The sequence below is a fragment of the Schistosoma mansoni genome, chromosome 2, assembly GCF_000237925.1.
Source record: "Schistosoma mansoni strain Puerto Rico chromosome 2, complete genome".
Taxonomy (NCBI): domain Eukaryota; kingdom Metazoa; phylum Platyhelminthes; class Trematoda; order Strigeidida; family Schistosomatidae; genus Schistosoma; species Schistosoma mansoni.
In genome coordinates, this window is record NC_031496.1 from 14,767,922 (window position 1) to 14,786,752 (window position 18,831).

Below are 18,831 nucleotides of genomic sequence, written 5' to 3' on the forward strand. Positions count from 1 at the left end.
AAATATTTTCCATTATTATTTCTGTTATAGTCTTCTTTGAATTTTAATAAAAATTAAAAAAATTTTTTTTTGATCTAAAACTGTTTTTCTCTTTTTTAAAAAAAAAAGGTTTTCAAATTTACTTGTGATAAGTCTTGCTGATTGAACCCTAAGCTAATCCTAAGCTAGTCTCGTAACCCCCAAGCTAAAACTACACAGCGACCTGAACACGAGAGAAAAGGCGCAAACTATACGAGAAGCACTTTACTCTAAAGGTTCATTTATGTACAGAGAATATAGTGTTTTTATAGGATTTTAGAAGACCTTGGATTTTCCTGAAAATTCTAGAATACTACTAAACATAGTAATAGTATAGTAATCAGCCAATCAGAACCTCGTGATATTTCTAGCAAAACTTCTAATCAAATGCTGATTGGATAAAATGCTTCTTAATGTTACCTAAGCTTGTCATATCTGTTGCGAGAAATTTTCAGGATTGCCCCAACAACTTATTTCTTCAAATCAAAATAGAACTGAATACTTATGTTTTGAATTATGTATGCCATACTGTTTCATTAGGGACAATAAATATTTGATTAAAAAGAAAACAACTAATAAAGGATATTAAAAAGTTAATTAAGTAGAACTTGCTTCAGTAGAAATTCATGTAAATGTTCACGTCTATTCTGTTCAAATGAAGGAAAATTGATGACTGATGAAACGGTAAAGCTCTTTGATCTAGAATTATTTCTAGTATAACTTATACTCATATTTGAAAACCGTACAACTGTGTTTATTTATTTCTTACTCATAAAAACAGTACAAAGATTTATGTGAATCAAAATTACAGATACCCCTTACAAACGAGTGCACAAAAACCAAGTCTATAGTTAGATTGCTCTTCAATCACCTTTCATAAATAGTACTCTATGATCTCAATGAAATTAGTTCAGGAAACGTTTCAAAAACTTTCGGAACAATGCAGTTTCCAAATGCTGTTTTGTTCTAACGAACGAATGATGTAAAAATTGGAACAGGTTTTCCGAACTACTACTAGATATAATTTTGTTGTATTATTACTTAGTAACTATATATGTATAATCCGTTTTTTTTTTTGTTTTACTTTTTGACATTAGTTTTATTTTGGTTAATATTTAGTTTTTATTATATTCCTCTTCCCTTACCCAATTCTTAAACCACCCTTTCTCTCACACAATTCCGCTCACTTGTCTCTCTTAATTATACGAACTCTCCAAATTTTATCCAATTATTACGTAACCCACGCTAATTGTTTTTAATCACCTATATATATATGGGTAAACTAAACTTAAAGCCCATATTTATCACTTGTGAAGCACAACGGAGAGAACTGTTGTACAGTAAACTTGCCCTATGGTTGGAAGACGGGTATCTCGCCTACGCCACAAGTGAAGGAAGTCGGCAAAAGCCAATTGAGTTTTTTTAATCTGCTCCGAAATTTAGTCAGACACCAGACCAGGACTGATGAGACTCCTCAGATAAATGAAGCGGTCGATAGTCAGCGGTCATAGGATATAACATGTTTATTTACACTTAATATTTGCTTCTTCATTTGTATCTGGTGTTTGAAAATGGGATTAAGAAGTCTTGGATCTGAGTTTTTTACTTGTTATGATCTATCCGAAAGACCTGTGTGAAAACTAAAAAATCTTAACGCCTATTAGAAGCTTAGAACCTCATTGATGGGAGGCTTGGAACTAAGGAATTTTTTAAACTGTCATTCTTACTGACATTGTTGCATAGTGAAGTAGCTATAACAAACCATTGAGTTCTTCCAATTGAACAACATGAATCAAAGATGTTTATAAGTTTTTAGGGCATGCATGTTTTGAGGAAATACATTACCTATACACAGAATTTAAAAGTACACAGCCGTGTCATTGAAAAGATAGATATATTTCAAGAGAAAAAGCTTTTATATTTTTTCAAGCTGTGTAAGCGATATGTGAAAGAAAATTTGTTGAAATTTATTGTTAATCTACGCAAAATAACTTTATTAGGATGATATATCTGAAAATAAAGATCTATACATAATAGGATAATATGTCATCACAGGAAATTGTACATTATTCGTCATCGTCTGAATCAGCAACAAGTACAGTTTGTCCGCCTAATGTAGATTCCTGATTCGTAATTGTTGAACTCAAAACACTTGCTTTCAATGCTGTTTGATCCCATAAACTATTTTGATGTAGCACAACTGTTTTTGTGTTGCCTTCTAAATTATGTACAGTAGAATTATCTTTAGCTTGAAAATTTGAAAAAAGGAGAGAACGAATCTGAAAAAAAACGAGTAATGAAGTATTACTAGGAAAGTTGTATTTATAGTAAGTATACACAATACAGCTTCTAACAAAAACATAATCTTTGGATGACTGACAACAAAACATAGAACCTGACAACGTAATACCGTATCATCAGTTGAAATTTCTAAGTAGAAAGAAAGACTAAATTCAGATACTGCAGTACAGCATAGAGGTATAAGAATCTGATGAATAAGGCTTACAATAGTATAATTTCTAAAATATAGAACAAGATAGTCAATGCATCGTGACCTAAGACACTATACGCCCATTTCCTGGCTTCACTTTTATCGAATGATGTTAACGAAATACATATTCTGCCTACACTCGTATATATTCATCGTCATAATTCACTTTAGCGAATAACGAAATAAAACAAGTCAAATTACGGCAGTGGTTCTTGGTTAAATATTCTTTACACATCCGTTAACACAGACAGACAATAAGAGAAAATAAGCCGGATTAGTGATGGGAAGCGTGACTCGGAATTTATAGTCAAACAGAAGAAATAGGCCAAAAACATGCAACGAAGAGAGGAAGTGGTAAACAAACACGAATACGCTCATATAAAAATGATCAACGTTACAAGCGAACTAACAAGATCAAACGTATATATGGATAGTGGCACAAAAAGAATAGATTAGAAATAAAACGTCCGAGCTAAGCTTGATGATAGATGAACTAAGTGCCGATATAATTGTTGTCACAGAAACGTGGCTCATCGTAGATGTTAATCGTTCTCTAATCATCTCAAGATATATCAGTATTAGAAGTGACAAAGTTATAAACTGCGAGGGAGAAGGCATAACATTATATGTTAGAGACCACTTTTGTGTACAATTGAGCACATCAGAGATGCATGATAATGGTACATATGAGGTAGCTTGATGTACAATTAAATCTGGACATGGGTCAGTGACTGTAGGAGAAATATACCGTAGTCCACGTTGCCTAGCTGACAACTTTGTCCTAAGTCATATCTTTCCTTGGAGTAAGGCTGATCGTTGTTTCATCGTTGGAGATTTCAACGCGCCGTATATTAAATGGATAAAGCTTACAACTTCAGGTGGATGTTTTGACAACAGCATGGTGTCAACCATTATTCGGTGCTCACTTTTACAATGTATCGCGAAGCCGGCACATAATAACGTGTTGCACAAACCGCCATTGCTGGATTTCATCTTTGCACACCACTGTGATGATGTCACTGGCATTCAGCACCTCGCCCCACTAGCAAACAGTGATCACGTTGTGCTGTACTTTAGACTTCAGACATATAATATACAATATGCATCTGTTTGACCCTGTATCAATACCTGGCGGGCTAACATTCCGGGAATCAGAGATTGCGCTATCCCAAAAGATTAGTCGGTCAATAAAGATGGGTCGATTAAAGACGAATGGAGTAAGTTTAGACACACATTTCAGTCCGTAACATTACTGCTCAAATTATGGTCAACAAGTAGCCTACCACATTGACCTTCATGGACCGATAAAGAAACCCAAAATCTGATGAGGTGTAGGAAACGCTTCTGCAACTCGTACTTGTCAACAGGCCAAAAATCATTTAAGTGTGAATACAGGAAAATCCGGAATATATGTAAAAAGCTAGATGCCGCTCCACTTACGAAAGATAGTTGGCATATGATAGCCGTAACTGCCAAAAACGATTGCTTTCGTACATTAGATGAAGAAAAGACGTAGTGACAGTATCCCTCAATCATTGTTACACGGAAATTCAGATACGCTAGTTGATTCAGACCTGGCCAAAGCTGTGAGTTTATAAAACTATTTGAGCGAAGTCTACTCTACGGGTAATGTTAACAATACTTATCATAACCACATCACTGAGATACCAGCTATAGGATCTGTACATGTGATTGAGGAAGCAATTCTTCAATTGATCATTAGCCTCAGACCCAGTAAGACACCGGATGTTGAGTGATTACATCTACGATTGCTGTCATCTCTCGTAGATACTATTTTAGGACCACTCATGATTCTGTTTAACATGTTCCTTCCCCGTACTCTATTTCATGGGATTGGAAAGATGCTATAGTTATCCCTATATTTTCAAGCGTTATGGCCACTTCGCCGAGCATTCAAATACTTTGACGAGATGTTTCGGTTTTTATATCCCACCTATGTAAGACCATACCTAGAGTACTGTGTCCAAGCAGCCGGTCCATGTCTTATTAAGGATACTGACACACTCCAGCGTGTTGGACCAAAGTTAGTGAAGGGTCTTTCCAAACTCCCTTACGATGAGCGCTTAAAACGCCTGAACCTCTTCACTTATCGTATCGTAGAACGCGAGGTAACCTTATATTGGCATACTGTATCTTTAATAACGATTCGGGAGTTAATGTCTTATCATCTTGCTCCCTCCAGAGCTAGTCACCTCCGAGGCCATAATAAGGTTTAAAAACCGCGATCCCATAAACTCAGAAAGGGGTCCCGTTTTTCTCATCGAGTAGGCAATGACTAGAACGCCTAACTCGAACAAATGGTATCAGTCCAATCAGTGAACATTTTTAAGGAGAAGCTTGAAATCACTGGAAAACAAACTGCAAAGAATAGCACAGGTCTACCGGCCTACTATCCTTATTACTAAAGACTGAAAACTAAATACTCTGTTCAAAAGTTAGAATAATTCAAGTAGGAATAAAATATTATTAAACGTTACAACACTATCCATCCTCTGGTCTTCTGTCATTGGAGTTTGAGGGGATAAGACCACAAATTTCAATATAAGACGATAACTTCATAGATTTCTGTCATTTCTTTGTTTTGTCGAATTGAATTCAGTTCTGTTTCATTTCACTTATTCTATGTACCTGTTGCATGTGTGCAACACATGTACAATGCATTTCTTATTCAATGATTGTTAACAGTTGCCACCAATCGACGATAGATTCCATATCTAAATAAGTATTTTTACATTTTTGCTCCAAATGGATTCATCATTCATAGTTTTCAACCAGTTGAAGTTGATTATTATATCAATTGACTTCGAATAGTTTTGTGACTTCCTAATATTTCCAAGTTCTTATGAAAAGATACATACACTTTAATGCGAGGAATCGAAACACAACTGAGTGAAAATAGAAATGAAAAGCCATCTCCCTTAGTGAGGTAGTGGTAGACAAATAGATGTTTAATTAATGGCCATTATCTAATAAAAGATATTGTTGATTCTGCTACCAACTAAACAATCACACTTATAAACTATGTGATTATTACCAGCCACTTTATTATACGTCACTCATCTTGTATTTTTTAGCTTTCTAGATGATATTCTTACAATTTAATAGACCGAGGAAATTCAACATGTATATATTTTGTTATGTGTATAACCAGTATACCTTTTTAGAAGGGATTTCGTCAAAACGTCCGTGATCCTGGTGTGGATTAAGCACCTATAAATTAGAAACGTTATAAATGATCATTTAATTCAGAAATAAAAAACATGAAAGCGATTCCTAAAGTTACTATGGTGAGGTGGTATGTAAATATTACCAAAAAACGGGAACGAAATGCAAACCACACTCAAAATATCTAACCAACTTGGTCAATTAGCGTCATTTTTATCACAAAGCCTCATATAAACACCTAGCCGCTGCACATATATAGGGGAGCTAAACTAAAAGCTAAGGCATTCGAACTTCTAACCGCCAACCAGAGGGTTTGAATATCACTTTGCTAATTCGGTTTTGATAGCTATTCACTATCACTTCACGTAGTCGTAGGACTAGACATTTTGGGTTCGAAGAGGAAGTTGTACAAAGTGAGTATGGCTTTAAAATTCAAACATCAAATCAACCAATCAAGTCATAAACTTTCATCGATTGAAGTGGTCAAAATTTGTAGTACATATACGGAACTAACACCAACTTTGATGCCCTGTTTTTTTAGCATAGAAACATGTTGACAATTCAGGAATAGTCAGACTAAATCATACCAAAACCCTATAAAGTGAAAGACTGATGGTTTAAGTCCTGTACTGAAGTCCGAACTTTCTTGTTTGGACCCGTGTGACAATGATAATCCATAGTTGGAGACCTTAGGTAACGAATAAAAGTCGGTCTATGCTTCAGTTGGATCCATTTATTATATTCCTCTGCATTTTAAAATCGCGTAATTTTATATTTTTCATTTTAAGATAATTTATTCGTCCCATGTTTGATTTTTCATTACAACCGATAGCATAACTCCTAACCCATGGTAAGCCACCCTGTACACTTTCATCCTCGTTTTGCTGATATGGGGTGTTAACCTGGACAGATACGTATTCGCACCACGTCTTAAACAGTTTGTGGTTGACTTAGCTGACTGAAACCACTTCAGCGTTTATGAAAAATATGACCATTGAACGAAACCTTACTTTCACCAGAAAACGACCGATCCTGGGTGATGAAATACTAATATATGAATATCACACATCATGCTATTCATGAGGAAACATTTACCGAAACATGAATTCAACCTTTAATATGACTGTCTCCATTTTAGTTAATAAAGTAGTAGTTTACAACCGAAAACAATTACACGAAAATAGGTTAATGTGTTTCTGACACGCAGTTATGCACTGATAAATCCCAGAGCTAACACCTAAAAAACCTTCGGTAGAGTAAAAGTAAATTTTTCAATCTCTTCAGACAATAAACGGGCTGTGATTACCAAAATAAAAATACGAAAACTAACCGATTGGTTTACTTTCAGAGCATTATTTTGGTTATTTACAAAAGACAACTTTTCGTCCGACTGAAAGATCTGAGTGTTATGGTCATTTTCTTGAAATAACGTACATCTGGATGAGATAACATTTGGATTCTTTTCTTTATTCACGAGGACAGTATCATCACTTTGAAGGCTATGAAAAACATTTTCTTATCAATTATAGTGGTATATGAGAAAATATAAATCTGAAAAGAAGAGGCAGCATTATTAAGTTGTACCTTTTTCACTCTTTCACACAGTCCTAGACATAACGAGATTTTGTCAACAATGGACAGTACTGTATGCGGAATCTACTTGTGAAAAAAAGCTATTTCCTTAAAATAAACATCTCATAACAGTTAAGTACGGTAGATTTAAAAACCTGGTGTGAACTAACGCCGGTAATTTTTGAGTTCAATCTAAGGAGTTGCAATCATAGTTAACAGAAGTAAAGTTACTTATACTGTTAATTTTCGTTACCAGGACAACCAAAAGTTAATCAGTGATTCCTTTCTCATGTAAATAACAGGTTTCAGTCTCTCTGTTGTTATAGCTATGATCATAATATTTACTACCTGGTTAAGGTCCGCGCAACTATCGTAACCAATGGTTGGAGACTCTAGGTGACATGGCTCAGAATCAATCACAATGGCGTGGGTATATACACTCTTTATCTTCCCTTAATCCTTGAGATTAAAATTGCTTCATAACTTCCTTCCTATACTATATCCTTATATACAACCTTTCTTTTATATATTACCACCACTAAATTAACTACTTCTATGAATTCGGTGTTCATCTTGTTGTGCTAACGAGGTATGGCAACTTGGACCGATGCATATATGTGCCTAGTCCTGCGTTGTAGCTGACTGACTGATAATATTTACTGATAATTTTGGATCCGTGTCGTGCTTGTTATTTTACTAGGGGCAAACGATCAAACTAATACTACTATCCGAATGGGTGGTAGACCTTTGGTTTAATGAAAAGTGTATGTGCTCACTACTTTACTTTCAACGTATATTTTTGTACGGATATCCAGATTGGTTGCTCCTGCTGGTCTTAATGTTATCCGATCAATACTTCTAAAAATCTAGAACTAATAACAAATTTCAGTCAGAATGGCATAGATAAGTTAATATGGTTATGCAAACTCCACAATGACGAAATGTGTTGGGAATATCCTAAATGATATAAAATTCCTATGTCAAAATAGCTTACAACACTTGACAAGTTTATCAGTTTGTGACAGATGTAAAGGTGATTTTAGGTGATGTATCTCACAAAGTTTACATTTAAAAATTCATAAATAGCTCTATAAACAACGAAAATTACTTTTCACCCGCAGATAAAGTACTTATATGTTGCAGTGGAACAGGAGTTCTGCTTGATGACAAACGACGGTTACACTCAGAGCGCTGCGAATTTGGAAGTGAAGATCCATCTGACGGGAAGGTTGCAAATACGTACCGAGCACTGAGTCTTGTCTCGTGAGTACAAGCAAAAATTATAGGTTTGCCCGGTCGATCACAATAAATTCTTATCATGGGAGAAATCAACTCACAGAATGATAAAATAACCTTTAAAAAAAACATTTACACATGATAAATTCGAAGAACGACTTAAAATTTGATACCACTAAACACTTATTCATAATGACTATAGGATCATGTAAATGTACGCTGAGAAACATGCCATTTTCATGAATCGGTGATATGCACGCACATGAACACATTTAATTTAAAACGACAACTGAATAGGAATTTCTCATAAATACTGGTAGCTACTAACTCATGAATGAAAAAATATATTTATTCCAGAAGTGGCAAAGAATAATTATTTTGGGATAGCTGTTAGATAACTACATTGAATGATTCATTAAAGGGAAGCTTTTTATTTGAACTCGAATCAAAAAAGTTTACGCACCATACCTTAAATATAGATCTTTGTACACTCATATTATAAGTTGTCAGAAATAGCTAGCCAAAAAAACCGATTCATAAATCTACCCTAAGCCTAATGTTAGTTAACTAATCAGTTGTGCTTACAAACAACAACAGCAATAATATGTCCCCAAATGCCCTGGTACGGCCGAGAGTGGGAAGAGTTCGTTCTCCCTCTCGAAATGCTCTCACATGGCCAGCGAATATATAGCCTCTGCCAGGGAAGTCCTACTCACTGCCTTCTCGTGGCACCGGTGTTGTTTACGAAAGTGAGAGGACGAAAAGCGAATGTCCGGCGCTCTAACCGGGTTGGTGGACACGCCGTGTCCACCTAGGGGAGTTGGAAAACCCTGATTCCAAACCAATGGTGCACATGGGCTCCAGTATCCTGATGGAACGAATGGCGAATGAACCTGCTATTGGTCACCGGCTACCATGGGACTGCATCTCCTCACGATGCTCCACTGCCTTGTGGATCAGACCTTTAGGTCAAAGGCTCGGGGTGTGGCCCCCTAAGAAAACCACCTGCTTCGGTTTGGGCACCCGGGCAGTATCACAGCCCACACACAAATGACATGAAATGACGCACTACACTAACTACACTGCTCTCGTTCCTAATAGAAGAAAGACAATTTACATTATTATTATTATCACCATTATTATTATTATTACTATTATTTACTACGTCGCTTTTTCACTCCCTTTATTCCCAAACTGCGTATCCTTCCTTTCCAACTTATGCAGTAGCTCGCCCATGGTGGAAACTCTGTCCTATCTAAACGATCTCCAGTCACTGTCTGGTTGAAAGTGAATGCTTCCACCGATTACGAATACTGAAGCAGTCTTTCTGAAACCACGTACGCCGTTCAAGCTGGCTTCCTTCAACGCTCGCACACTAATGCAGATCAGACAACAGATGGGGCTGGCTTTGTCTTTAGAAAGTCTTAATGTTGATGTTTGCTGTCTTTCCGAGACCCGTATTCAAGACTCTAGTGAAGTACTACAAATTCGCTCTCCATCTGTCGCTTCGAAAAGCTTGTTTCACGTGCGCTTATCCGGGGACTCTGTGGCATCTTCGTCTGGTCTTGCAGGCGTTGGTGTTGCACTAAGCGCTAGGGCTGAGGCAGCACTAATCGATTGGATCCCCACTAACAGTCGGTTATGTGCTGTTAGAGTAGAAAGTTCCATCAAAGTGAGAAGAAACCGGCGTGAGAAACGGTGTCTTTTCGTCATCTCCGCCTATGCCCCGACAGATTGCAGCCCGGATGCAACCAAGGATGAATTCTATCACTAGTTAACTGTTCTTATCCAGAAAGCGCGTTCGACAGATATTGTAGTATTAGCCGGAGACTTGAATGCTCAGGTCGGGCGTCTAGGCACAGAAGAGAGTCGTTTAGGTGGCCGATGGGGACTTGTTGGTCGCAGGACAGATAACGGGGACCGTTTGCTGCAACTGTGCACAGACCACAACCTGTTTCTGGCTAGCACTAACTTCCGGCACAGTCATCGCCGGTGTGCCACCTGGTGTCCTCCCTCTGCATCTCAAGCCTGGACTTAGGTTGATCACATCGCGATCAGCTACCGCTGGCGTGGTTGTGTACAAGACTGCCGCTCCTTTTGGAGTACCTATCTGGAGTCTGATCATGCCCTGGTCTGCGCCAATCTCGCCTTACTTTTCAGTGGCCGAAGGATTGACCACCACCAACGGATCGATGTTAGTAAACTGGCTGCAACTTCTGTTGCAAGTAAGTATCGAGCGGAGCTAGCCTCTAGGCTAGCTACCATCCCACCGAAAAGTATAGATGAGCATTGGTTGCATCTTCACGACGCCATGAAAATGGCGAGTAAAGCCGCTTGCGGCTTCGCGAAACGTCCCGCTTACAAGCACTGGGTTTCTTCTGGCTCCTTACAACTGATCGAAGCCCGTCGGTCTACTCTTGGTGACCGTGAGTTTGACCACAAACGAAGGCTGTTACGTAATGAAATCGGGCAAAGCTTGCGTAAGGACCGAGAAGCCTGGTGGTCGGAGCGTGCTAATGAGATGGAAGCAGCAGCTGCATCTGGTAACTGCCGGAAGCTCTTCCAACTCATCCGAGCCACTGGCAGCAAGGAGTCTGGTGTGAGTGAAACAATCCACGAGGATGACAGGATGCCAATCACTAACATCTCTCGACGTCTTGGACGATGGGCGGAATTTTTCGAAGGGCAGTTCAACTGGCCTGCTGCTCCGACAACATCAACCAGTTTGTCCTGCCCCCCATGGCCGGTGACGACTGGTCCACCAAACGAGGCGGAAGTCTGCAAGGAACTCCAACTCATGAAGCGCTACAAATCACCGGGCCCAGATGACTTACCTCCGGCTCCTTTTAAAGATGGTGGTGACTTTCTGACTAAGGAACTGACGGTGTTGTTTGCAAAGGTTTGGGAGCAAGAAAGTGTTCCAACATCATGGAATGAGTCAATAGTCGTCCCTATCTTTAAAAAGGGTTCACGTTGTTCCTGTAACAACTATCGGGGGATAAGTCTACTTCCGATTGCGTCCAAACTATTGGCTTCTGTCATTCTTCGTAGGTTGTTTAAAACCCAAGAACGATTGACTCGCGAGAAGCAGGCTGGTTTTCGTTCTGGTCGAGGATGCATTGATCACATCTTCACCCTCCGCCAAATGTTAGAACACCGTCATACTTATCGCAGGCCAACAATCGTAGTATTTCTTGATATCAGGGCTGCCTTCGATTCGTTGGACAGGACTGTTCTCTGGAATTGTCTATTGAAGAAGGGTGTGCCTGAGAAGTTCATTAACATCTTAAAGGCCCTGTATACGAACACCTCAGGCAGAGTGAGGGCATACAACCACCTTTCTCCCTTGTTTCATTCGAGCAGTGGGGTTAGGCAGGGTTGCCCGATATCACCATTCCTCTTCAACTTTGCCATCGACGACATCCTGGAAACAGCTCTGATGGATGTAAGTAATGGTGATGTGGATATGTTGCCTGGAGAACGACTTCTCGACCTCGAGTATGCGGATGATATTGTCTTACTGTGCGATAATGCCCAAGGCATGCAATCCGCACTTAATCAGTTGGCAATCAGTGTCCGCAGGTACGGCATGTGCTTTGCACCCTCCAAGTGCAAAGTACTCCTACAAGACTGGCAGGATTCTCATCCTGTACTCACCCTAGATGGTGAGCAGATTGAAGTAGTTGAGAAGTTCGTGTATCTAGGCAGCTATATAAGTGCTGGTGGTGGCGTGAGTGATGAGATTGATGCACGTATAAGGAAAGCCAGAGCGGCTTATGCCAATCTGGGCCATCTTTGGCGCCTTCGTGATGTTAGTCTGGCTGTAAAAGGTCGGATCTACAACGCGTCGGTGAGAGCAGTTTTGCTCTATGCTTGTGAAACCTGGCCTCTCCGAGTTGAGGATGTTAGACGTCTCTCTGTGTTCGATCATCGTTGTCTCCGAAGGATTGCTGACATTCAGTGGCAACACCATGTTAGTAATACAGAGGTTCGGCATCGTGTGTTCGGGCTCCGAGACGATAATTCAATTGGTGTCACCATCTTGAAACACCGACTTCGGTGGCTTGGACATGTTTTACGAATGTCGTCCCAGAGACTTCCACGCCGTGCATTATTTGCTGACTCTGGGACTGGTTGGAAAAAGCGGAGAGGAGGTCAGTGTATGACATGGTGTCGTGGCATGAAAGAAAGCTGCAAAGGGCTAGCTTCTGTTGGTCCTTCACGACTCTCTGGCTGGGGTCCGAGAGATGGTGCAACACAGTAGCTAGAGACGTTATCAGATATGGCTCAAAATAGAAGCCAGTGGCGATCCTGCTGCAACCTTCTTTTACTTTCTACATAAAGAGTGGTTCTAACTTTCTTAACTGAAAGAGTCTTCTGGTTGTACATTTCAGTCTGCCTTATCTTTTCATCCCTTCTCTTCCTACTTTCATTATTTTGTGTGGCGCATATGTATCTGGTGCCCTTTTGTACCAATATATATGTTTAAATAAATAAATAAATAAATAAAATATGTACTTACATCCGTAATAGTGAGGTTAGACACAGGGTATTAGGGAATGATGGTAAATCCGTTGATGAGGTTTTGAATCTTCATCGACTGAGATGGTTGGGGCACGTGTTACGTATGCCTGAACACCGACTACCACGACGCTCAATGTTGACCAGTGTAGGGGATGGTTGGAAAGGAGTTAGGGGCGGCTAAACCAAAACATGGCATCAGTGCTTGAAGTCACCAACTTCTAGTCTGAGCCATGTTGGTAGATACAGACTACTTGGTTGGGGTCCGCGTGACTATCGTAACCAATGGTTGGAAGCTCTAGGTGACATGGCTCAGAATCAATCACAATGGCGTGGGTATATACACTCTTTATCTTCCCTTAATCCTTGAGATTAAAATTGCTTCATAACTTCCTTCCTATACTATATCCTTATATACAACCTTTCTTTTATATATTACCACCACTAAATTAACTACTTCTATGAATTCGGTGTTCATCTTGTTGTGCTAACGAGGTATGGCAACTTGGACCGATGCATATATGTGCCTGGTCCTACGTTGTCGCTGACTGACTGACTGACTTACATCCGTGTCATTAAAAATACTAGAATTAAATCCGATTATGAACACAAGACAATTACAACAATACAAAACGATTATTTTGAATATCACAAATGTGCTGTCGTGGTAGTGAATTAATTATTTAAACATCAAAGGATGAGTACAAAGAGCACTAAATGGCTCTAACCATGGTTACAAAAGACAGCAGAAATAACAATGATACAAATAGTCAGTTGTACATGATTTCGGAATGCTACTTGTGTATAATGGTGAGGAGTATTTAGTATGATTAAACCACAAACACTCAGTATTTGAGAGTTGATATTATTTAATTACCTAGGACAAATTATATGAAAAGCAGTTTGTGTCATGGAATAATGGTGTTATCTACCACAAATAGCTCATAACACATATTTGGTAAAAGCAATCCTGTTAATTATCGAAAATACTTTACTTAATAGTTCTTGTCGCTAAAGAATTTTGATTTTTTATACATGACAAAATTCGGTATCAATACCTAAATTACTTTAAAATTTCAATTACGCATGAAATTACAAAACAATAGCAACGTAACTAATATATACTTCCATGAATGATGGGCTTAACTACGATAAATTTTATCATCCCAATGTTTATTAAATGCATGGTATTTTCAAAGTTTTAAATGAGAACAATTTTCGAGATTCATGACAGCATTACCCGTAGTTCCTTTTGGCAGAATGTGACTTCACATTTTGAATGGACTCGGTAGACGTCAAATTCAGTAGCATTCACAGGAATTTGTGTTGTTATCATAGAAGGACCTATGAATAATAAAAACAAAATCAGTTGGTTGATCAAAACCTGTTTGAAACGTGTGATTTTGAAAAGTGCATTCCCCCGAATCTAAAAGAATTGTCAGCTCTTCAGAAGACTGGCGAAAATTGTTGATAATTTCTCCCAGTAAGCTAAAGACATAAAAAAACACGCGACATACCGTGCTGATATAACCAAATGATTAGCGCTTTCTTCCAATGAGTAAACAGCTTCTAACTGTTCACAATCGATTATTGACATGTTATACGTTTTAACGATTCCGAATTTACAGAAGTACTGAATAGTCAAAACAGTATCCTGAGATGATAAGAACATCTTGCATTTAAGAACGGACCTCTCCAGTGCGGAAGTAAGTCTAAAGACGTTGGAACATGACTAGGGAAATTACAGAGAATAATACGCCATACACTACTAGGGATTTTAAAACGTTGCAGAGACCCGTTAGGTAAAGGGCTTGAGAACTTGTCGAAAAACACTTCTCTAAAGTGAACCGAAGCAAAAGAAGACCTCGAGGCGTTGACTGTTTTGACCTTTAACTACAACAGCATAAACAAACCAACTAAACCTACTTACATCATTTGGGCCGCATTCAAAGTAAACCTCATGTCCCAGTTTTCCAAGAGAATTTATTGCACGGACGAACACTAACAGCACCATTAATAACTAAACAAAGCCAATACCGATCAGCTCAGTTGGCTGCAAAACCACTTTCATGACGATCGGTAGACCGTTTACAGGTCCTCAAGGTCAAGTAGAGGTCATCCAGTGACTACGAATCTGCCGCACAATACAGGATCTTAGTTTTGCAAAGCAGATAAATCACAACCAAAATGAGTAAAAGTATAGTATAAGGACAGGGACGGAAGCTATGGATATGTACGGCCTTGAAATACACTGAAGCTAACGATGAAATACTTCTACTCATAAAACGATTAATGACTAAAAAGGATATAGTTATAGTTAACGAAAAGCCTGACATGAATAATGAACCTTTATATATAAATTATTGGACCTTTCAACATTGGATGACTGCAGCTACAGAGAAAAATGGATTTCTAGATGAATCTAACTGGTTCGCCCAATAACTTCTTCCGAGATAAGTCGCTGAGGATTTTGGACGCTGTTTTGTGACCTTTCAGCATAGTTCAGATATAATCCATTGCAGTTCGACTAAGACCTTACTCCATACACATATTATCTCCATCTCCATATTTCAATAATCTGAAGCCTTTGTTATTACAGATTGCTTTCCATATTAAATATGCTTGCTGAATCGTTGGCTCACTTTTTTCTTGTTCTTCACCTTTCCAAATTTTTTTGTATATGCTGTTACACATGTTCCTGTAGTAACCAGATTACTTTCGGACTAGACTCAGACAGCCACATAAACAGTGAACAGCAGAAATTCTTTTACACCCTTCTGGAAATGCCTAAAATATGAATGAGGAGTTACTTTTCTCCACCATAGAGTAAAAGAGATAGTTTTATATACATTGTGTACTCGGTTCCTTTACTATGAATTAATGCAATAAGCAAATCTACATTGTTCAAACATCCTAATTTTAAACCCTTAACCCTGGAATACGTCTTAAACTGGTGACAATATATTATGGATGGACTAATGAAATCATGCCTTCAGGATTTTCACGTAAAACGCGTCCCTTCAAATGGATAAAGTGCGTTTCTGCATTATATCGGATGACAGGTTGTAATGATAACTTTAACTCCGAACTCCTAATTTTTGCTTAAAATAAGAACAGTTTATTGTACCCATTATAAGGGCGTGAGAAGACAAATATTGTTTATTAACGTGGAAAAACTTGTATCGTTAGTTTATCATGCTAGTTGGAGAAAACTGGATAAGTTTTACGTAAGATCCATCAGTGTTAGATGGCTATTGAAAACTTGGCATCAATGGAAGGCTGTTGCGTTCCAGTATCGGACTCAGAGGAGCACGCATCCACGAGCCTGTACGTGGGACTTCGGCACTTCCCTCAATCTAAAAGGTGTCACAGATATTCAGGGTATGACAACGCTTTGTCCTCGACAGCCTTACAATCCAGTATTTCAAACATAACCAAGCCAGAAATTATAAGTGAAGGTGATCAAGAGTACATTTTGGGTTGATAATCGGTGTTTCGAGAAGTATGTGGTTTGAATTGGCTAGTTGTTTCGAGGGATGTGCAGCAATGCATATGCACTCGTGATCCATGTGCATACTTCGTGAAACAACTTAAGCCAGTGTTTATCCAATAAAAACCATTGAGATCAAAGAAATAAAGAATAATGGTATTAATACCTTTGTCTTCACGACTATAATAATAGACACAACCCAAAATTGAATATTCGTCCTGATCTGACTACCTTATCTAAAAATTCTTACCTGAAAGTTACATCATAGTTCACACTGACTCGTCCCATCGTAACAACCAACAATATGACATCTAACACTTCCGAAGAACATATTTGAGCTGGATAGAGAGTAAAATATTAGACAAAAAAGCCAATAGGTTATACTCAAGATGACGAGGCCTACATGAACGTTTTAGTTAGGTCCATAACTAACCAATCAAATAGTTGCTTAAGCTCCCACCACGTCAATCTGGTCTGATATGTCTGTAAACTATCGTGTGTCATATAACCTGTCGATTGAGGGACATTATTGTCACATTATATTAGTGTGTATCATAATTTTTATCCATCTCGATAAGACACGCAGTACTGGTCGGTATGCTTTTGCGTTTCGATTAATGATTATAATTCCTTAAATATTGTACTGATCTAATTGTTTTTACGTTTAGAAACAGATAAAGTTTGAAGCCCATTTGTTCATGTCTTGACTACATTATCATATAGACTCTGGGATCGCCAGTATCACGTTTGCAGTTCTAGTAGTATATCTGAAGGATAAATTAAATCCTACGAAACCTTTTGAGGGAGCTATGGACAGAAGATTTATGTGCAGGTGTTCTCATCTATAGTTCGTTGGCCAAAGACCACTCGTATGTGTTGTAACATTCCTGTCGCTGAGTCATGTTACAATTCCACATTAAGGGAAGCTGGTCTGACCCTTGTCGATCAGTTAAATCTTCCCGTTTATGTATAGTCTTCTTCAAGTCATCAGAAGGTTCAGAAACAGCACTAGTAAACATATTAGATGTAACGTTTCTGTTAAAATCGTGCAAAATTGCTCCGACACTGTGATGGATTGTACACGTGGCTCCATCACACTGTGCTTATGAAGGCCAGAATCAGGCTTCCATATTATTAAGTCAGAATGGTACGATTTGAAAGGTGAGGGTAGTAGGCATTCCAATCCTTAACAGCTTAGGTGTCTGTTCCGTCAAAATGAGGATAAAATACACAAATAGTGGGGAGAAAAAAATCGGAGAATACGAAAATGATATCAAGATATGGGAAAATAAAAGGTAATATGCAGTGTTATGATAAAAAAAGCTTATAGTTAATCGTTATGTGTACCAGATCACATAGACTCACCGATAAGGATGCCACAGATATTCAGGGTTTGAAAACAACTTTGCACGTAACAAATCCATGATTGAAAGCTACCAACCGAATCAAATCAGAATTCGGGGATGGATGAGTCGAAAGATATTTTTGAAAAGTCGCCGATATGTTGAGAAACGTTCGATTTAAGCCGGATAATAAGTGAACGGGACACGTAGCACGGCGTGCACACGTTATCTGGTGCGAAGGCGTGACAGTGCGCTATCAGTGTGAGGGTGTCCAGTCAAAATAATGAGGTTGGCATCATCGGAGACTTACAAATCCTTTTGTTTTGGAGAGTTATTTACCACCAGAGGTTTTTAAGTGGTCACTAGTTGTTGGAACATGTTATCAAAGGAGTAATGTTCACCCCTTTAATATACTAATTTTAGAGAAAACTAGACATCCTCAGAAGCTTACTGGAAAAGGACTTACATAAGCCGTAGGCCTTCTGCCGGTGTTGTTCCTCTTGCCCGTAAATGACCTCCATCGTCTACTATCGTCACCAGTATTGCTATATGCTGACGATGTCAAGATATGGAGAGCGATACAAAGTAAGGGTGATAGCTTAGAACTTCAAAACGACCTGGAGAAATTATCTGAATGGTCCTAAACCTAGCAGTTGCCGATAAATACTTCCAAGTGTTTTGTGGCGCATATTGGTCATCAAGGCACAGATACATACACGATTAATAACACTGAGCTACCTATTGTACAGACACACAATGACTTAAGAGTCATCGTTAGCCAAGACTTAAAGACTACTGCACACTGCCGTGCAATAGACCCCGAAGGTTTTAGAACTTTATGGTCAATACGTAGGGCTTTTAGTCATAACGACGCTAAAACGTTTTTGACTTTGTATACAGTGTTCGTGCATTCTAAACTTGAGTACTACATACAAACGGCTAGCCCCTGCCTAAAAAAACAGTTAGCTCTTGGA

General features: G+C 38.6%; 1 protein-coding gene across 1 annotated transcript; it reads right to left on the reverse strand.

The window, feature by feature from the left end:
- Positions 1 to 2,084: 2,084 nt before the first annotated feature.
- Positions 2,085 to 14,696, reverse strand: Smp_173880 (hypothetical protein; the record flags this gene model as incomplete). Its single annotated transcript, XM_018795795.1, has 3 exons — positions 2,085 to 2,297; positions 7,026 to 7,194; positions 14,542 to 14,696. The coding sequence occupies 3 exons, from the start codon at positions 14,694 to 14,696 to the stop codon at positions 2,085 to 2,087; spliced, it is 537 nt and encodes a 178-aa protein (XP_018650072.1).
- Positions 14,697 to 18,831: the final 4,135 nt, after the last annotated feature.